The following is a 12736-nucleotide window of genomic DNA, read 5'->3' as shown; positions in this document are numbered from 1 at the left end:
AAGGGGGAAAGGGGTTGAGCAAGAGCTGTTGGGTGGATCGAGGTGAGGGGGATGGTAGGCAGCTGAGGGAGGTTGAGAGTGCAAATGATATAAGAAGTTGGGAGGTGATTAGTAGAAATGACAAAGGGATGAAGGAGATGGAATTTGATAGGAGAGAACAGTGAACCATGGAATATAGGAAGGTGTTTCATGGGAGGTAAGTGTGAGTGATGGGCATATTGAGAGGGTGGAGAGGGGAAATATGGGGGTAATGGGGACCAGTGGGTTAAGGTGGGTATGGGGTGGCTGGGGCAGAAGGGAGGGATGGTTACTGGAAGTTCGAGAAATTGATGTCCATGCCTTTGGGTTGGAGACTACTAAGGCAGAATATGAGCATTTGGCAGAAGAGGAGGCTGTGGCTAGACATGGCAGTGTGCGAATGGGAAGTGGAATCAAAATGGCCGGCCACTAGGGGATCCCAGCTGGTAAAGAGGACAGAGTGAAGGTGCTTGATGAAGATTTTCTCAAGCTGTCACATTGGAGAATTCTCCCTTTCTCTCACCTGCCTATTACTCCCCTCATTTGGAATCACCTGTCACTCACCAGCTCTTGCTGGTTATACGGGCTATTTTTCTGGCTATAATGGCTATCTTCTCTCTTCTTTTCCAGTGTTGATGAATGGTCTCAATCTAAAATGTCGAGTGTCTGTTTTCTGGGTTCACTGATTTCTGGGTTTTGTGTGTGGCTTTTTGGGTAAGCCTAGTTCCCCACTATCAACAGTTCTAAATCTAGCAAAATGCCAACACAAATATAGGCACAACATAAGTATTATAATTCAAATCTATAAATTTGAACATCCCAAATTCCAAGTAAATATCAATTAAGAATAAGAGCAATTGACAATACAATTCCTTTAAACCTCTTTTATTACTCCGTATGATTGTAGCTGATCTTCTATCCCAAGTACACTGCACCACTGAATCCTGGATCACATTATTCTGTTATGCCCAAAAATCAATGAATTTCATCTTTCAGTTTACTTAACTGGATATCCATTAACATAGAGAACCATTAACATTTACAACTTCTGTATAAAGAAATTCGTCATCATCTCTGTCCCAAGTGGTCAAGGCTTTATCCTGTGACTATGCCTTCTTGTTCTTGATTGTGCAGTTGAGGAAACTGCATCATACTAACTACTCTTTCAGGTTGTTCATATCTCACAGAGATCATCTCTTGCTCCTTTAGATTCTAGTGAGTACAAAGCCCTTAAGGAGTGCCCATTGCTATCTGATTTCTTAGATGGGATTGGATGGTCTATTTGTTTGCAAGAAGACCTCGAGGTATAATTTCTATACCTGACCTCAGAAATTATGCTTGAAGATCTATTAATATCAGATGCTGTTGAAACATAGTCCAGAGAATGATTTATTTAAATTGAAAGATCTCACCCTCATGTATCTGTTGTGGGACTGTTATTTATCAAATGAATCTGGGTTATTTTTATGAGTGATTTCTTTTTTTATATAATTGATCTATCATGACTAAAAGTATCCAATAACATGATAGATCATTGACACAATTACATGACTGATACTTAAATTCCTCCAAATTGTTAGGAGTGTTGCAAAATCTCATCCCTTGTTTATTACAGTATCCTAGGATTTTGTTCATTTGTCCCTGGAAACTTGGGTTTTTAGCCTGTTCAAGTATTCTGCAAACTTGTTATGTTCATGATAAATTACTGGAGGGCATACGTGTTTGATATCTGATCATCCATCCACTTGTATTTCCCCAGGTAAAGTAAACTAATCAAGGAATTGAGATTTTAAGTTTCTTTCAAATACTCGTGATGCTTTCAGAGTTTTCAATACTATTTTACAATTAATGGTTTGTACATTGCCATGTTTTTTCCTTAATATCCTTAATTTTTAGTTTTCTGGAACAATAATCGCCAATTTAGAAATATAATTCATCTGTTCTGAAAGTTGTTTATATGTTCATAATACAAGGAGCTACAAATGTACCACACAATAAATTTAACTAATCCATATATTATTGCATATCTTCACAGTTTCTAGGTCGTGATGAGGCAGTTCCTCTCTGCAACAGCATGAGCTTATGTGAACAGCCTAGAATAGAATACCTGCAGCAACAAGCAGAAGCCTGGAATACTAACTTAATTGATCCAGTACCTTTCCGATATGGTAAAAGAATCTGGCGTAAAGGATTTTGATATATTTCCTTATGCTTTTAAGTATTGTTTTCACAAAATGTTACATTATTCAAAGAATAACGTGGTATGCTGGAGTCTACTAAAAATTGAATCACAACTGGAGATCTTCCAGCCTTTTGAGCTTTTATCAACTCTTGTGAAGGATGGTTTGTCTGACTGCCACACTTTTCCTCATGCCCTTGCTACCCTTTTACTCCTAATTTTTATCCAATTACTTTTTCTGGCAATTGTTTTTGAGTTTGACTCCACTCGTTCTCTAAGGGTGGTTTTCTTCCTCATATCACCTTTATCATAATGTGAATCAACGTTTTTATTTTTGGTCATCTTTGTTCTACGGAGAACACTTTAATGTCTCCAGTCTCTCCATGTTATATTATCTTTGGATCCAATCTGGTAAGTGCCTTCTTTATCCTTTGCAAAACATTCACATTTATCCAAATTTGTAGTGACCAGAATTGAACACAATATCTTGTAAATATTGAACTAGTTTTCAACAATTGAAATGTTCAGCTACTAATTTTTGCACTTATAAAGATTATTTAATGAAGATCTTTAAACTTCTAATTTTATATAATACATAATATCTCTTTATTTGTCCAAACAAAATTTGTTACCCCATTCTTTTCAGTGATGAATTTCATCTGACATACCTACTGTATTCCTTTACTATCTTCTGCTAGACAAGTATTATGTTACCATCAGTTGTGAAGATGTCCTGACTAGGGTTTTAACAAACAGTAACAGAACAACTCTGCTTACTCTTTGATTAAATTTATTTGCATGCGTCTGAGAGATTTTAGGAACCTCATGTCATAGATAACACTATAAAATCCTTCCATTTCTGTTTACTGTTTCATTCTACAAGCTGAGCCACATGTACTATTGTTCTGAATACAACTGTAACCTGCTGAGGCATAACTTGCCATCCTCCCCTAATTCCAGTCTATCTGAGTCTTTGTATTTATTATATAACAGATCAAAATTTCTGTATAGCTGGCAGTAATAATTGCTGATGACCAGGCCCACCCTTTCTTGAACTACATTGGATGAAAGTTTTTATCTTAAAAATAATATGTCCCTAGATATTAATAATGTTCCCCTTTGATATATTGTAGTGTTATTGACCTCAGTTTAAGGATAAGGGGTAGGCCATTTAGAACGAAGTTCAAGAAAAACTTTTACACCCAGAGAGTTGTGGATCTGTGGAATGCTCTGCCGCAGAAGGCAGTGGAGGCCAATTCTCTGGATGCTTTCAAGAAAGAGTTAGATAGAGCTCTTAAAGATAATGGAGTCAAGGGATATGGGGAGAAGGCAGGAACAGGGTACTGATTGTGGATGATCAGCCATGATCACATTGAATGGCGGTGCTGGCTCAAAGGGCCGAATGGCCTACTCCTGCACGTATTGTCTATTGTACATTCCCCCTCTTTCCTTGGCATGAACTAACAGAGCCATCGCTTACCTCTAGCTCCTCCTTCTGACTGCCATTTGACAAAATATCACTATGTTTCAAAGTCACAATTTTGAATAACATTGCATGTGGTCAAGCACAATTTGAAAAGTAAATGTGGCTTTATAGTTGTATTGGAATTTAAAACTGTGGGATTCACTTCAAACAGGTGGAAAGTCAGGTTCAGTAGATTTTCAAACTAACATTTTAGATGGGAACACACTTACGCCAGGATTTTTCATAGAAACATAGAAAATAGGTGCCCGAGTAGGTCATTCGGCCCTTCGAGCCTGCACTGCCATTCAATATGATCATGGCTGATCATCCAACTCAGAACCCTGTACCTGCTTTCTCTCCATACCCCCGATCCCTTTAGCCACAAGGGCCATATCTAACTCCTTTTAAATATAGCCAATGAACCAGCCTCAACTGTTTCCTGTGGCAGAGAATTCCACAGATTCACCACTCTGTGTGAAGAAGTTTTTCCTCATCTCGGTCCTAAAAGGCTTCCCCTTTATCCTTAAACTGTGACCCCTCGTTCTGGACTTCCCCAACATCAGAAACAATCTTCCTGCATCTAGCCTGTCCAATCCCTTTAGAATTTTATATGTTTCAATAAAATCCCCCCTCAATCTTCTAAATTCCAGCATATAAGCCTAGTCGATCCAGTCTTTCTTCATATGAAAGTCCTGCATTCCCAGGAATCAATCTGGTGAATTTTCTTTGTACTCCCTCTATGGCAAGAATGTCTTTCCTCCGATTAGGGGACCAAAACTGCACACAATATTCTAGGTGTGGTCTCACGAAGGCCTTGTACAACTGCAGTAGAACCTCACTGCTCCTGTACTCCCTGCTATGAATGCCAACATACCATTTGCCTTTTTCACCGCCTGCTGTACCTGCATGCCCACTTGCACCTCTCCTTTTCCTAATCGGCCACCATTCAAATAATAATCTGTTTTCCTGTTCTTGCAACCAAAGTGGATAACCTCACATTTATCCACATTAAATTGCATTTGCCATGAATTTGCCCACTCACCTAACCTATCCAAGTCACCCTGCATCCTCTTAGCATCCTCCTCACAGCTAACACCGCCGCCCAGCTTCGTGTCATCTGCAAACTTGGAGATGCTGCATTTAATTCCCTCGTCTAAATCATTAATATATATTCAACTGAGAAATGCAGGTGAAAACCAGTTAACTATATGTCGACATAAAACACCATGTGTAAATAATCCAGTCCTTTGGGCAGACAGTGGGACTTAATTTGGCTATTCCAAGTACTCTACTATTTTTCTTTTCAGTCAATAGCTTTTGAGGCTAGTATTTCCAAAGGATTTGAATAAATAAACAGACATATGGATTATTTTTAAAAACAGTGGCAATCATAGCAAAGATGTGGTTAAACTTGGAATACATGTGTCTGTTGCTATATCTCTACAATCATCTTGCACAGTTACAGAGTTGTTGGTTCTGTCATGGTACACTTGGACATTAAATATTTTGTCAGTTTTGAACATGTGAGTGCAGCTGGCTGTTTTCACTGGCTGAGTAGCTTGAAGCTTAGGTTCACAGTCTCAGAAGAAGAGGCAGACCATTTTTAGCACTGAGTTGAAGAGAAATTTCTTTACTCAGAGAATGGTGAATCTTTGAACCTCTCTAATCTGAGGGCTGTAGAAGCTTAGTCATTGACTTAAGACAGAGATAGATAAATTTCTGGATATTAAAGGAACAAATAGATACGTGGAAAGTGCATTATGAGGAAAGCAAAATGACACTAAGGTAGAAGATCAGTCATGATTCTGATAGATGACAGAGCCTTCTCAAAGAGCCAGTTAGACAATAGCACCATAAAAGATGAGAGCAGAATTAGGTCTTTCTGCCTATTGAGTCGGCTTTTTTTTTCTCAACCTCATTCTTCCACTTTCTCCCTGTATCCTTTAACCCCTTTACCAATCAAGAACCTATTAATCATTTCCTTAAATTCACCCAATGACTTAGCTTGCACAGTGTTTTGTGGCAACAAATTCCATAGATTCATCACCCTTTGGCTGAAAAAACACTCTTCTCAGTTTTAAAAGGAGGTAATTTTATTCTGACTTTTATTCTGAGGCTGTGCCCTGAGATCTTAGACTTTCCTACTAATGGAACCATCCTTTCCACATCAATTTTATCCTGGCCTTGCTGTATTCCGTAGTTTTCAATAAGATACCTTATCCAACACTCCTCATATGTTATGCCTTTCGTTTCTGGCATTATTCTTGTGAACCTTCTCTGAGCCTTCTCCAGGGCCAGCACATCCTTCCCAAGATACAGGGCCCAAAATTGCTCACAACATTCCAAATGCAAATCCAATAGTCTATTTCTGCATCAAATTTTGATGATTTTTAAGGGGGTCACAAGTTGACCTTGTATTATTTTACATGGCTCTGTTAATATAGATAGTTCTCAATTCTTTATGATGTAAGGCTAGGTTTCCTTGCTGTTTACTGCCAAGTTTTGTGTTACCTGAAAAATCTGTAATTGTGCCCTGATTGCACATATGGATGTTCGGTTGGACATAAAATCTACTTATTTTAAATTGAAAGACTTATATAAAATTCTCGAGTTAATATGTTAAAGAAACAGAAATAACTTCTTCTGTAAATTGAGTAAAAATATTTATAAGGATAGGCTTGGAAATTCCCATATTTACTATTTTATGAACAAAATGGACACAAATCTTGGAAAATCAACTAGTCACAGATGAAAATATCTGCCGAATTCATAGGCTTCCTGAGTCTTGTACTGAAGAATTCTTCCTTATCGTTCCAGACAGGAAGCATTGGTTTTCAAAATTAGAAACCTTGTTGACCTTTCAACCGGTAATGGAAGAGTGCTGTCACCTAATTAGAACAATACTGATTTCCTTGCTTGTCTTCCCTTGGGATCATCAAAGAAATTCATCACAGTGAAGATTTTGGAAGGAAGTGGAGGGAATCAGTCATTTTAATCATTTTTAAAAAATTCATATAACTGCTAATTTATATAGTTACTAAACATGATTGAACATAGAGCATACTATTTTTCACAAGTTATTGAAATTAAATTCTACGACTTTACTTTTAGGTCAACTGATCATTGCCAAAGTCTTCCTTGGACATAGCGTTGAAGCCTTTGATTCAGAACTGGTTCAACAGCTAAAGTATCCAAATGCAAATTCTGTTTACAGACCACGAAAGGTAGATACGAGATCTTCCATTGATGAAGGTAATAAGGTGCATAATACATTGATACTGCTTTGGGGAAAATAATAAATTGTCTTTGAATAATTCAATTGTCAAGAAAAGCAAAACAAAATCAGAATATTGGAATAAAATCTTGGTAATGTTCAGCAAGTTCAGACTTTAGTCAGGTGCATCTGATTCATCAGGACTCGTGTCACTGATGTAAGATGTTTTCCCAGGAAGATGGTGGTATGCTAGGATGCAGCAGCCATGCTGGGTTCAATCAAAGGTGTATTTGTTCATTTTTTTTGTTTTAATGATCACAAGATACTACTGAATACTTAGAACATCAATTCATACAAGACTATCCCATAAGCAAGTTGCTCAATAGTGATGGAACTGGATTTGTTGTGTACCCTTGTTGGGTTGTCGCCTTGACTTGTTCTGAACCGTTGAATGGTGTGCGGTCCAAAAAAAAGGTGCGAGTGATTGTCTTGGACATTTTTATTGTGATCACAAGACCCTGTTGGACATTAGTAATGCAGAACACTGCAGGTCTGGTTCACTGATTCATTGGCAAGACCGGCAGCAGGGGAGCACTGTGCTTTTGTTGTGGTGAGGACTAGGCCTAGGCTGGAGGTCACCTGTTGTAGTCGTCCAGGGAAGGCGATGCCGAGACAGCGTGAGAGAGCCTGCTGTGGGCGCGCTGGAATTTGTTCTGGGTTGGAGACTGGTCCCTCCTGTCCTTGCTCTGTTCTACTCTCCAATGTTTGCTCGGTGGAAGAACAAGCTGGATAGTCAGGGACTTGGGCTATATTTTTTCTTTCTGACTGTATGTTTTCTGAAATGATAACTATATGTGTCATTTGTGCTATGTGCTACATGCAGTGTGTTGTGTGCTGTTGGTAATGTGTTTTGCATCTTGGCCCTGGAGGGACATTGTTTCATTTGGCTATACTTATGTATGGTTGGATAATAATTAAACTTCGAACTTGAAGTTTCTTAGTAAAGCCTACATTGCTCTTCATGCAATATACTCAAATTGTCCTGAGTTTCTGCTTATAAACACCAGGTGTCTCTGTTTCTCCTTGTGTTTGAATTTGTAATCTGCCCATTAAACCAGTGGTCCTGGACCCTAGACCTTCTTGCCTTCTGCATTTGAGTTAGATTTGATGTGTAAACACTGAAATTATACACTTCTCAAGCAAAACACAAGCTTAGAATCTGCTGCAGAGCTAACAGTTATAGACTATGATGCAGTCCATGTTTGTATCTATCTTGAAACATGGAGCATATGATTCAGATGCAGGAATAGGCCACTCATAAGAACATAAGAAATAGGAGCAGCAGTAGGCCATCTGGCCTTGTCGAGCCTGCTCCGCCATTCAATAAGACCATGGCTGTCTGTCCATGGACTCATCTCCACCTTCCTGCCTTTTCCCCTTAATTCTTAATTCCCCTACTATGCAAAAATCTATCCAACCTTGTTTTAAATATATTTACTGAGGTAGCCTCCACTACTTCATTGGACAGAGAATTCCACAGATTCACCACTGTCTGGGAAAACCAGTTCATCCTCATCTCCATCCTAAATCTACTCCCCCAAATCTTGAGGTTATGTCCCCCAGTTCTAGTCTCACCTACCAGTGGAAACAACTTTCCTGCCTCTATCTTATGTATCCCTTTCATAATTTTATATGTTTCTATCATTCTTCTGAATTCCAGCAAGTACAGTCCTAGACGACTCAATCTCTCTTCATAGTCTAACCCATTCAACTTTGTAATCTCCTCTGCACCGCCTCCAAAGCCAGTATATCCTCCTTCAAGTAAGGAGACCAGAACTGCATGCAGTACTCCAAGAGTGGCCTCACCAGTACCCTGTACAGTTGCAGCATAACCTTCTTGCTCTTAAATTCAAACCCTCTAGCAATGAAGGCCAACATTCCATTTGCCTTCTTGATAGCCTGCTACATCTGCAAACTAACCTTTTGTGATTCATATATAAGCACTCCCAATTCATTCTGCATAGTAGCATGCTGCAATTTTTTATCATTTAAATAATAATCTGCTCTTTCATTTTTCCTTCCAATGTGAATGACTTCACATGTATCAAAGATTGTATTCCATCTACCAGACCCTTGCCCATTCACTTAACGTATCTATATCTCTGCAGACTCACTGTATCTTCCGCACAATTTGCCTTTTCACTCAATTTAGTATCATCAGCAAACTTAGATACACTACACTTGGCCCCTTAAGCCAGTTACACTATTTACCAAGCTCAATCGCATATTCCAGTCAAGCAGCAGTAACCCCATTACCCATTGCTTATCCAGACTCCATCTACCTCCTTCTGAAAAATGTTCGAAAACTTGTTAACACCACCCTTTGAAGGAGATTCCTCAAGGGAAGATATTTTGCCTCATTTCAATCTTAAATGGCCTATCTCTGAGTGAAACAATGATCCCTAATTCAAGGTTATGGTATAATAGGAAACATCCTTTCCACATATACCCTATCAGAACCCCTCAGGAACGTTTATGTTTCAATCAAGTGTTTTCACTCTTCTACTCTTCAGTGGATGCAAATTTAACCTGTCCAACCTTTATAAAGTTATCCAGCCTTCCATTTTTCTCTCCAGGAAATCTTATCTGAAGCGCTTTCATTGCAATAGAATCATCAAATGAGAAGATGAATACTATGCACAGTGCTCCAAATCTGGCCTCAATATCAAGTATAAGTGAAGCATAATATCTTTTGCATTCAGTCCCCTGAACATGGAATTGTAACATTGTGTTAGCTTTTCTAATGCTTACTGCATCTTCATACAATAATCTGGCACTTTTAAGCCATTACTTACCTTATTAGGGTAGGTAAAACTACTTGCCTTTATTGAAAGTAATTATAATCACAGATTGTAAATTAATATCCCCCAGTTGCTTCTTTTTTGAAATTGGAATACAAACGCACAAACAGTATAGGTAAATCATCAAGGTGAGATTCTTATCTCCATTATCCAATGTATTTATGCTTGTAAAGAAATACAATCAAATTAGATAAACTTTTAATTATTTTCATTGCTTCCCATGTTTTATGTATCTTCAAGGAACCTCAAAATCCTTAAAACTCCATGGCAGCTGTGATTGCAGTCTTCGTCAGTATGAGTGGTTTGTATTTGACCACGAACTTGTTGTACCTGAATACCTCATTGACTTTGAATACTTAACACAGGTATGCTTAGTAAAGATTTGAGAAATGGAGATCATGTTAATTATGACATATTTGTATTTTAACAGAATATCTTACATGCAACCCTAAACGCTAATGACATTCCTTCTTCAAGTCAATAGCATGTATCAGAAAAGTAGCAGTCCTGTTGATGGTTCTCAGCCTAAAATGTCAACTAATTATTCACCTCCATAGATGCTGCCTTATATGCTGAGTTCCTCCAGCATTTTGTGTATGTTGTTCAAGTTTCCAGCATTTGCAGAATTTCTTGTTTTAAGATCCCAGGAGCTACCATTTTGTGCTTACCATCATTTCGGTTACAACTATTTTCATTACCATCTACCTTGAGCTTTAATCTAATTTTATATTCCACTGACTATTATTATCCTGTTTTATTTGGGTTCTTTGCGTTTCTTGCTTTGTGGCTGCCTATAAGCAAACAAATCTCAAGGTGTGTAATTTATACATTCTTTGATAATAAACGAACTTTGACTACAATTTTGTTAAATGTGTATTATGTGCCACATTACATCTAGTACAATCATTATGGCGCTATTAACAGTCTTTTCTCAAGTTCCATTGTCATTAATGAAGAAATTGAAAACTTTGAGAATGTAAGAAACTGCTAAATATGCCTTTATTTTACCAAACTATTTTGTGACTTTTAGCAAATATGATTGGTCAAACCATGCCAGCTACAGTAGAGACTCTAGTGTTTCACTGCAGGCAAGAATGTAGAGAAACATTCCATAGAAACCTGAAGTGTACTGAATAACAAATGGGGCAGGGGCAGGGGGATCACTCTACTCCATCAGTGGAATGTGCATAGAGTCCAAGCAAAGCCAGATTGTGCTGGAATTCCCTCACAATATACTGAGGAATTTGTTTCTTTGATGTTACACCAGCTGGTCTTGGCATAGGATTGGAGTCTGTATTTCTGAAAGATAAGGTGATTAAAATGAATTTGTTCTCTCATTTTTAAAGTGAATGTATTAAAGTTATTTATTGTTTAAAATTATGCTTAATTTTGATTATTTTTAAATGAAATAATTTTAACATATTTTCAAGCAACTAACACAAACAAAATGCTGGAGGAACTCAGCAGGCCAAGCAGCATCTATGGCAAAAAGTACAATTGATGTTTCAGGCTGAGACCCTTAAAAGCAACTATATTTAAAATATCTCCAAATTTCATAGGCAGTTAAAACGGTTACAAAGCCATGACAGCTTCAAAACTGTACACCTAGTTTTGCCTCCTGTGGAAGTCTGTCAGGACACTCTTGGGATGAGGATTCAGTACTACACCATCTAAGGCCTATTCACTGCTAAACTTTGCTACATCACCCAGGTAGGGAATGTTGAAATATTTGGCCATTTGTATATGTCCAGATGGCCAGGAACTCAAGCCAATATGTTTAGGCAGCAGGCTGAACCCAGCTTGATTCCTTCCTGTTAGCAGTTTTAAATTAATGTTTTTTATAAGCTATTGCACTATTCATAATCACATAAAGAAAATGTTAATCAGTTTTCTTGGAAGAAGACTTTATCTTTTCAATTGCATTATAAAGTACCTTTTTTCACACAGACAACTGCCCCAACTGCATAAATCAAAAATCAGTATCGGTTTGGACACATGCAACATTATGCCAATTTGAGAATACTGTTGAGAAAAGTTGTTTGACACCAATCTTCACTGAGAATAGTTCTGTTAAAACCCCAATCACTAATATCAAGCAGGTATTGATACAGAAAGTGAAAATGTATTTTTCTGGAGTGGTCAGGCATTTCCAGAAGAAATCCTAAATCCTTTCTTAACAGGATAATAATCAGAATATTTTACATCTATCAACCTAAAAACTTCCCTCACTCCTAAAGTCTCTGATTGTCTCAGACTTCAGATTTCAATAGCAAGAAGTATTTTACACATGAGTCAAGATTAAGGTTACAAGTTATACAAAAATGGGCTTAAAATTAATGCTAAGGAAGAAATATGTACTCTGCAGGAGCATTTCAATAAACTGATAATGTGGTCAGAAAAATAAATGGTTCAAACCATTTAATTGAATTCCATTTATTTTCTCACAAGTGTCATTATCAGAGTGTCAATTATTAAGTTTGGGGAGGCAAAACAAGTGAGTAGTCTACAAATGGTGTGATAATGAGATATAGAAAGAAATACAGGGATAATGAAATGCATGTCCACAAATTCCTGAAAGTTGTGGCACAGCTTGATAAGGTGGTCATGAAGGAAAAGTTTCTTTTCTTTATGAGAGAAGGTGTAGAACCTGGAACCAGTGAGGTTAGACTGAAACTAAAATACAGTGGATTCTGGTTCATTGGGGCACATTGGGATCTGCACATTTTAGTCCTATTAAGGGGCTGCCTCAGTTAGCCAAAATTTCCTGGAAATTGGGGACGTATTAAAAAAAAAGGCAAACTTCCACTTAACTGAGTAACAAATTATATATTTAAATACAATACAGAACAAATGGGCACACTAACAGTACTATAAAACTTTACTACTTCCTAATAGTTATCAACAGAGGAACTCATCCACGGTGTACTCTGCCGTGTTCTTTTAATTAACTCTGAACATATTAGCTCAGCTACCTGGTGCAGTTAATGGACTGCTTTCAT

The 12736-nt window shown here is 37.7% G+C and overlaps 1 protein-coding gene across 1 annotated transcript in view; it reads left to right on the top strand.

Annotated features, from left to right (window-relative positions):
- The window catches only part of lrrc9 (leucine rich repeat containing 9), a 100723-nt gene that overhangs the window by 35192 nt on the left and 52795 nt on the right, over positions 1-12736 (top strand). The window contains exons 13-15 of the mRNA XM_073039558.1: positions 2054-2186; positions 6774-6914; positions 9978-10102. Coding sequence (XP_072895659.1) covers positions 2054-2186; positions 6774-6914; positions 9978-10102 — 399 coding nt within the window. The remainder of the gene's footprint in view (positions 1-2053; positions 2187-6773; positions 6915-9977; positions 10103-12736) is intronic.

This window comes from Hemitrygon akajei, chromosome 3 (assembly GCF_048418815.1).
Source record: "Hemitrygon akajei chromosome 3, sHemAka1.3, whole genome shotgun sequence".
Classification (NCBI taxonomy): Eukaryota; Metazoa; Chordata; class Chondrichthyes; order Myliobatiformes; family Dasyatidae; genus Hemitrygon; species Hemitrygon akajei.
The sequence above is the reverse complement of the archived record's forward strand: the minus strand, read 5'-3'. Positions and strand labels throughout refer to the sequence as shown.